Genomic DNA, 9,807 nt, shown 5'->3' on the forward strand with positions numbered 1-9,807 from the left:
TAATTATTTTCACAAAGTAGATTTTTAAATTTAGATCTTTCAAAACCAAACATAGAAGAAATATTTCACATTATCATCACTAAAATAAGAAATATTCACATATTATAGTATATTTCGCACCTAGGGCCGAAAATGAGACTTTTCCGGCTCGAAATCGGTTTTCAAGTCCGAGGCCGTAGGCCAGGACTGGAAAAGATTGGAGCCGGAAAAACATTTTTGCCCGTGGTGCGAACGCTATTTTTCGCCACACAGAAAAATAAACAATATATATATATGAGAATAATTGTTTATCAAGCACTTCTGAAAGCAAAAGTGGGAGGTCATAGCTCTAGCAAATCTGAGGTAATCTGAATATCAGGAAATTGTCCAAGTATTTATTTTTGATTCTGATTTGTATAAATAGCCTAAAAGATTATGTTCAATTATGTGGAAGGTTGAGTTTATACTTTTTTATTTTTTCAAATGACAATGATAAGACGATATTATTATAAATGTTTTAATTATTGAATAATAAACTCAAATAATAAATTTTTTTTTATCAGCGTTTTAGCGCACTTGAAATTTAGCGGCCGGAAAGGGTACTCTTTCTGGCCTTAGCCGGAAAGAAACCTGTTCTGACGTCAGACGAGAGTCGTCTGCAAACAATGTCTTTCAGATCTACGTAGGGACTCTGGAAAACAGCTGCTTTCTGTGCAGTGTGGCGAAAAAGAAATAATTTTCTTTAATATGCCTACATATTATACACAGTATATTTCCAATTTCTTTGAGATCTTGCGCATTCTTGATCAGGACAGTCAGGGGAACATAAGTTTGTCCTTCAGCCATTTTGATTGAACTTGAATAGCATACAAATTTGTGCATATCAAAACAAGAATGAATTTTGATTGGAACCAAATAGCATACGAGTTTGTGAAGATACATGAAGCATATGAGAAAATACAGTAGATGAATATATTAGATAGATCATTAAAACAAACTGGTAACGAACGATATTTCAGGAAAATGTTAACTGCAATAGTTCATCTTGAAAGTTTAGCAAACTTGAGTCAATGTGGGAGTAGTGAGGCTGTCAAATTGATTGATTTGAATTAATTATAATGAATAATTGTAAGTAATATAATGAGTAATTGTAAGAAATGAATAATAATTGAAGTATGTATAATGAATAATTGAAGAGAGAATGTAGATACTTACATCAGGATCAATGTAGATATAGTTTTCCCATTCGTAAAAGCTGGCTTCCTGAAGGACTCTAGCACAAAACGCGGTTAGCCATACACTTGAAGACGACTGATTCCTGCAAACAAAATACAAAAACAAATGAGTTACAGGGGGGAATTTATTCAAAACTGTTCAAATAATAGTTATTAATAAAATTTTAATAATATTGGTGGAGAGACTATTACTAAAGTAGTAAGGAATTTCTAACCATCATAACAGAAATCTCTAAATACTAAAGGAGCCATAGGACTTGATGAACAACAACGTTTGCTTTCTATGTTACTCATAATTTAACGTCGAGCGCTTAGCTCTAGGGACAAACTAATTCCGCTAGATCGCTCCAGCTGTACTATTCACTTGCTGCCCGAGCATAGCAGGCGTAAAACCGTGCTTTAAAGGTACACATACCAGCGGCTATTATTGTGGCTATAAAAGAAGTTTAAGTAGCAACTTTATTTATCAAGAACAGCGCTACAAGTTGCTATGAATTTGAAGTCTATAGAACAAACATTGAATGTGAAAAAGGAGTTTAAAATGCATAAAACAATTTTTTCAGATTTTCAAAAACAAAGTTGAAGTAATTTATGCTGTATTGAAAAGGAGACTTATATTTTTTTGACGCATATTTTTCTCAAATTTTCCTACCAGTAGTTTTTGTAGGGTATGTGTACCATTAGCCTCAAAAAAGTGACTTTTGAAGCCCTATTGTGTTAGCTAACAGAAGCTGATAAAAATATTTAAATTGCATAGATTATGTTCTAAAAACCTGTCCAATAGATTAGAAAAAGGAAAACAATAAAAAAAAAAAATATTGGTTGCACAACCTAAAAAACTGATCTCATTTTAATTTTGAATAGCTTAAATCAACTGAAAAAGAATGTTATCAATTCATATACAATTTAGAAACGGCCTCAAGTAATAAAATGTTCATAAGGCGAATAAGGTGTTAGGAAAGACGAATTGGGGCACACAAAATATTAGTTTTTTAATGGATACCCAGTGAATCGTGTTTGAATGTAACCTACAACAAACGTTTGAAGCCCAGTTCATTTATTCATACAATAAATAAAATATTGCATTGTTGAAAATATAGATGACTCTACAGATCCATTGTAAAGTGTTTATTTTTCTTTGTTTTTAAAGATGTCAAATAATGTTATTTGTAAACTTTTCATGAAATGAAAAGAAGTTGTGCGGTTGCTCATCAAGTTTTGAAATGATAAGGTGACACAGTATTCTACCAATCTTCTAGATTAGATAAGGATAAAATTTATTTATTTATTTACAAAGCAAATGACACTAATGTAATAACATTTGTAGATAAAATAAAGATAGTCCTTGTGCCATTTTGCTTCCAAATTTATAGGTGACAAAGTCCAAGATAAAGATTAGAATTTCACGTGTACAATTTTTATAAAAATTGTAGTCCAAAATAAACATGAAAACGAAATTTTGAATTTAGATGGCTTGAATTAAATTGATTAGAAATATTCCACTCTCATTACCACTTGTGACAAATAATATTGAGTTATTTAAGAAAATTTGGAGCAATTAAAGAAACACAAATTTGTAAACACTGTAAAAATACTGCAGAAGTATATTATTAGAGCCATTTTTCTACTCACCAGTCCGTTCTGAAGAAACTGAATGATCCATCTTTGTTCATGAATGATAGGGCGCGTTGATACAACACATTCATATGGAAGAACGCATGCTTCTCCTGAGTTCTGTTTCTCTGATTGATGAGACGCATGTACAGTGTTGTATACAGGTTGACTGCAAAACTGAACATTGTCTGCTCCGCACAGTCCTTCATAACAAATTAAATACATAATCTTAAAATGAGAAATGATAAGAATGTTCTGAAATTGCACACGACTTCGTTGTTAATAATGTTTATAAACATACATTAGATTAATAATATCGAGTGACCTGGCTGACTCGCCTGGTGTCAGAGTTTTCAGGTCGCAACTGAGCAATTTCAGGGCCTCTGACATGACCTAACGACTGCTTTTCATGCAGCCGGGACCGACGGTTTAACGTGTCCATCCGAAACTAGATTCTAAATTATTATTATAAATAAAGGTTGTAAAAAACACATAAGTAATAAGTGGCTAACATAAATTATGAATGATTATTCCCTAAATGAGAGATTTTATTCAAGTATTAAAAGCGCACACTCAAAAAAATACAAAGCATCTAGTGAGTCTTTCAATTGAAATTAATGAGTAAGAACAATTTGACAACAATATAAGTTCAAACATGAAATCATGAGGAACATAAAAGACATTCAATATGAACCAGGCAGGCTGTAAAATTCACAAAGTTTCATTAGAATTCAAAATTCATTCTACAATTTCCCTTACAATTAAAAATACTGTTCACTTTTTAGGAAAGACATTGCAGACGAAAACATTTTCATTTGAATGAAGAATGGGTGGATAGTAGAATGATCGTATTTCAGAGGGAGTCGTGAATAGCATTCAACCTCCACAATAGAAATATTAGTCGTCCAAATTAGTGAGAATTAATGGATCTGTTTTAATTTATCATACTCTATTCCAAAGATAAATATAAGTTACTAGCAGGTAACCCGTGCTTTGCACTGGGGTAAATTTTGTGTTGTAAAATGCAATCTCCTTATGTCCAGGAAACAAAAAAAAGAATTATTTATTATTTTGTAACAATTAAATGTTAATCATTTCAGTGGTTTCGACGTGATGAGTTACGTCAAACATTAGTTCGTATTCCGTACATGTGTAAACCAATTATTTTCTTAATAATATTACATATGACCACTCAAACAAAGTTATCACAAACTGGGAACTTGACGAATTGGATACTTGACGTACTGAAAACCTGACGAAATGTAAACTTGAAAAACTGAAAACTTGACGTATTGTTATCTTGTAGGACTGAAAATAGTCCTATAAACATCCTCGGTAAATTGAGAGTTTCTATTCAGAATTTCATGTTAATCAGCTCATTAGTTCAGACGTGATCGTGATGATGCGTCATTCGTCATTATTTTTCTATCTCGTACGTGTATAAGCCAATTCTTTTCTTTATTATATTATAGAGGAGTAGTTGAAATATAGTCAGAAGGTAAAAAACTCAATAGTGAGGTCCACGTTATAATGATAGTGTATGATTAGCAATGGTATTGCTATCCTTGTCTTTCATTCAACAAAGCGGATAACGCTATCTCTCTCTCTCGCTAAGTAAATAAAGTACTCAATCAATCAATCGCTTTGCTCTGTTGCCAGATCGACTGTTAACAATTTAGAATTAATAATTAATTCACAAAATATTTCATCTTAATTATGAGATAATTGAAAAATATCATTTCTTGCTTAATAAAATATAATTGATTATTTTAAACGAAGATGAACAATTAATATTACATTAATGAACCTATATCAGCTACCGTCAAGAAGGCATTGACTTGACAGTGAGGATCGGGAACGTTGTTCTCCTATCTTTCTCCACTGCCATTAAAACATGGACCACACTATAGATTTTGGCTTTGGTTCAAGGTCTTGAAAGCTCTCCAAGACATCGTTATGAATTCCTTTAGGATCGCAGATAGCTCTCCGTGTGGCCGGGCCCTAAGGAATATATTGCAATTAAAGCGCATGAAATAAGCTGAATGAGTAAATTTAGAAAATCGATTTCACTTGCTCACCATAGGCAGATCGAGCAGCGAAGATGCATTGACAGGCATTGTGGGGAATATGGGGCCCACGACGTCACCGACCACCGACAGAGGCCCGATTGGAGCCGAAGATGTAGTAGCGGTCCTCATCGTACGGAATGATCGGCGTCTCCGTGATGTTCACGTGCATGTACTGGAAGAGTAGCCGGTTGCTCAGGTCCAGTAGGATCGATTGATGCCTGTACTGCGGTAATCCGTCGGGCTGTTGGACAACACACAAAAACAAATAAAAAAATGAAAAAAATCTTTATTAGGCGGAGTTAGGACTTTCAAGTCCTCTCTACCACTCAACCTCGACATTACAGATGCAATTAAATAAATAATACAGTGTCGCTTACTATAATAAATAAAAATACATAGAATAATTATAAAAAATCGATTGTAGAAAAATATATTAAAGTTATTGAATGAAAAAGACTAAGAAATTGTCAAAAAACCACAGATTTATTGATACTTATAGAAAGACCGGTTTCGGTTATTACACCATTGTCAATCTCTGATAAACTAAAACTAAATACAAGAACAGCAGAATTTATACTAGTTATTCTGCTGCTCTTATAATTAGTTCATTAGTTCAGACGTGATCGTGATGATGCGTCTTCGTCATTATTTTTCTATCTCGTACGTGTATAAGCCAATTCTTTTCTTTATTATATTATAGAGGAGTAGTTGAAATATAGTCAGAAGGTAAAAAACTCAATAGTGAGGTCCACGTTATAATGATAGTGTATGATTAGCAATGGTATTGCTATCCTTGTCTTTCATTCAACAAAGCGGATAACGCTATCTCTCTCTCTCGCTAAGTAAATAAAGTACTCATCAATCAATCGCTTTGCTCTGTTGCCAGATCGACTGTTAACAATTTAGAATTAATAATTAATTCCACAAATATTTCATCTTAATTATGAGATAATTGAAAAATATCATTTCTTGCTTATAAAATATAATTGATTATTTTAAACGAAGATGAACAATTAATATTACATTAATGAACCTATATCATCTACCGTCAAGAAGGCATTGACTGACCAGTGAGGATCGGGAACGTTGTTCTCCTATCTTTCTCCACTGCCATTAAACATGGACCACACTATAGATTTTGGCTTTGGTTCAAGGTCTTGAAAGCTCTCCAAGACATCGTTATGAATTCCTTTAGGATCGCAGATAGCTCTCCGTGTGGCCGGGCCCTAAGGAATATATTGCAATTAAAGCGCATGAAATAAGCTGAATGAGTAAATTTAGAAATCGATTTCACTTGCTCACCATAGCAGATCGAGCAGCGAAGATGCATTGACAGGCATTGTGGGGAATATGGGGCCCACGACGTCACCGACCACCGACACGAAGGCCCGATTGGAGCCGAAGATGTAGTAGCGGTCCTCATCGTACGGAATGATCGGCGTCTCCGTGATGTTCACGTGCATGTACTGGAAGATGTAGGCCCGGTTGCTCAAGTCCAGTAGGATCGATTGATGCCTGTACTGCGGTAATCCGTCGGGCTGTTGGAAACAACACAAAAACAAATAAAAAAATGAAAAAATCTTTATTAGGCGGAGTTAGGACTTTCAAGTCTCTCTACCACTCAACCTCGACATTACAGATGCAATAAATAAATACTACAGTGTCGCTTACTATAATAAATAAAAATACATAGAATAATTATAAAAAATCGATTGTAGAAAAATATATTAAAGTTATTGAATGAAAAAGACTAAGAAATTGTCAAAAAACCACAGATTTATTGATACTTATAGAAAGACCGGTTTCGGTTATTACACCATTGTCAATCTCTGATAAACTAAAACTAAATACAAGAACAGCAGAATTTATACTAGTTTATTCTGCTGCTCTTATAATTAGTTTTAGTTCATCAGAGATTGACAATGGTGTAATAACCAAAACCGGTCTTTCTAAGTATCAATAAATCTGTGGCTTTTTGACAATTTCTTAGTCTTTTTCATTCAATATGAATAATTACCACAATATCAACTTCTCAACTACACAAAAAGGGAATATTAAAGTTACAGTATAATTCAAGTTATATATTAATTACAGTTATATAATCAAGTACCCTTTCATTTTATCACAGTGAAATATATTTATTTACATTTGGAAATGGCTCTTGAAGAGTTTAAACTAGGTGTTGTGATAAAATAAAAGGGTACTTGGAATCTTTAATTGTGTTTTATTAATCACATTGGTTCAATAGCGGGCAGTCAGTATTTAAATGAATGAATAACAAACAAACTTTTGTAATTGATTGTATGGGAGATACTGTCGTATTTATTCATAATAAAAAAATACATTGATATTGCTAACACCACCATTTATTTGGTATTTACACTCGAATTGTATATTGTTTCATTTATATTATATTGCATGAAACATAGTAGTATCATGTAGTAACAGTATTCTGTGGTAGTATTCAGTGTCTTTTTCTTGTCATCAACATTTTGATTTCAGTAATGGAGCAGTGAAACGTTAATGAATAATGCAATAAGGCCCGTATGCTCGATTGTGGTTTAAACCAAGTTTAAATTACATCAATTTGGGATTAGATCAAGTTACGGTCGAATATGTTTCAATTGAATCAACTTATAGTTTAAACAAATATGAAAAAACTGCTATTGAGTAAGGGGGGACAACTCTGCAATGAGCAACAGAATCTGTAGGATTAAGTTACAGCCTGACTTTCTACAACGGAAGTGGAAGAATTGTGAAGATACAGTGCTACCGTTTACCTAAATATGGTATCTTAATTAGATAATAGCTAAAATACAGTACTAAAAATGTACGAGCTACGAGTTTTTGCAATGGATGTAAAAAACAATAGTTCATAAATAATAATTTTTCATTTCATGTTAATGAGAGATGAAATTATGTCATAATACCATGTTGCATCAAGCATTATCAATATTAATCCTATCTCTCATTGAGTTGGATACTAATTTGAAATTAGCACAAGTTTAGTACAATGAACAATATCACTGAGTAGAAACGTGTGTTCAAATCCGGGTTTGAACCCGGGACCTCTAAGCTGCTATGCAAACACTAGTAGATATAACCAACTATCAACTATGTCAAAATATTGTTCCGGTTGGTACAGTCTCGCATTCATTATTACAACAGGACAATACCAAGGAACCGAATTCAAGTAACACAAAATTATACAATAAGTTCCTAACAAGTTATTGAGCTTTGTTAGTTATTTTTTCAATAATTCTCGTCAACAACATTATTTAAATAGCGGATATCAATGATCTGCTCACCTTAACATGAAGATTTCGAGTAACGGAGTCTTTTCCCATCAAACACGAGGCAACTATTGTTACAGGAATGTCTCCCAGTCTTATGGGCACAATCGGCACATAGACAACGCAGCATCTTGAGCCTTGATGTAAATGAGAACTGGTGGTCACCAAATGAAAGTTCTCGGGTTGTAAGAACGAACCTGACAACAGAAGTATATGTTTTAGTTTAGTTTTAGTTTTATTCTAGGTCATTGACCAGCACTGCTGGATAGACTGTGTCAGGGTTTAAAAACATGTCACAAAAAAAAAATTCAAAATGTCATCTCACTATCGAGAAATTCACTCAGGCTATAGAATGGATGCTCCACCAAGAGTGATTTCAAAACTGCTCGGAACTGTCTATCACTTCACTATCCTTGACCCACTCTGGCAGCTTATTAAACATCTTGAAGGCAATGAAAGGATAACTCCTCTGAGTCCTATGAAAAAGTTAATATCATCCATTGCTAAAAATAATATACAAACTAATTGAATTCAACTGAAATACCAATACTTAGAAATGCATGAAGCAGCATGATAGTTTTTTCGAATAGAATTACTTCATTTATATGTGCTTTTTTATTCAAATTAATAAAAACAATATAAAACTTGTAGTACCCTTTTTATTTAAAACACTCAAAATATTAGTTTCGACCTACTTTGCCCATTTTAAAGTTAAAACTTCTAACATTTCTAGTTTTAACTTGAAAATGATCGAAACTATCGTTGAAATGTTCTAATAAAAAGGGGACTACAAGTTTTATATTGTTTTCACAATGTTTTGTTGCATCATTGGACCTTGCAAATTAAAAAAAACTGGTTTGATCACAACTGCCTGACCGTTAATGTTACAAAAACTAAATACATGCCATATAACAGAAACCAAACTGATCCAGGCCAACTCATATTGAAGATGCCTCATGCGGAAATGCAAGGAGTCAGGACTGTGACTGTCATCCCTTGAACGAGTTGATTACTACAAATACTTAGATGTTATAATAGATAACAAGTTGAGTTGGGTGTAGCATATTCAGTGTGTAAAGAGCAGACTCAGAAAATTATTATTTGCTTTTTCTGAGATCAGCCAAGTAATGAGCATAGACCAGTGCAGAATGGTGTACTTTGCATATGCTCAGTCGCTGATCCAGTATGGCATCCTGGCTTGGGGTGGTGTTTCCTCTACTGTCATTAAACCCCTATCCGTTACACAAAGAACAATAATAAAAAAAATACTGAAAAGAAATCATAGATACCCGACTACCTTGCTTTTTTCAGAATTTCCGGTTTTAAATATCAGACAACTTTTTATCAAATCACTTTTAATTCACATAAAAAAATACAAAACTCAGATCATTGGCGAAACAAATTTAAATTCCCGTTATGAAACTCGCCATAGGTCCAACTATAATTATGAAATTCCTCAATTGACACATGGTCAGACCTATCAAATTCATATTACTTAGCACACATTTTATATAGAAACATTCCAATGAAGATCAGAGAGGCTGAGGTGTGCTGTTTGGCCGTGTATAGAAGGGGTGTCGACAGGTGGCTATATAGCATTGGCTGGGAGACAGCTGA

At 33.4% G+C, this 9,807-nt stretch overlaps 1 protein-coding gene across 1 annotated transcript in view; it reads right to left on the reverse strand.

The window, feature by feature from the left end:
* LOC111064604 (CD109 antigen) overlaps positions 1 to 9,807 on the reverse strand; it is a gene marked incomplete in the record, with an annotated part of 75,416 nt that overhangs the window by 25,677 nt on the left and 39,932 nt on the right. Inside the window, 5 exon segments of the mRNA XM_039420232.1 lie at positions 1,195 to 1,297; positions 2,847 to 3,031; positions 4,907 to 5,021; positions 6,200 to 6,435; positions 8,206 to 8,313. Of these exon segments, the coding sequence (XP_039276166.1) occupies positions 1,195 to 1,297; positions 2,847 to 3,031; positions 4,907 to 5,021; positions 6,200 to 6,435; positions 8,206 to 8,313 (747 nt within the window).

This window comes from Nilaparvata lugens, chromosome 2, assembly GCF_014356525.2.
Source record: "Nilaparvata lugens isolate BPH chromosome 2, ASM1435652v1, whole genome shotgun sequence".
Lineage (NCBI taxonomy): Eukaryota > Metazoa > Arthropoda > Insecta > Hemiptera > Delphacidae > Nilaparvata > Nilaparvata lugens.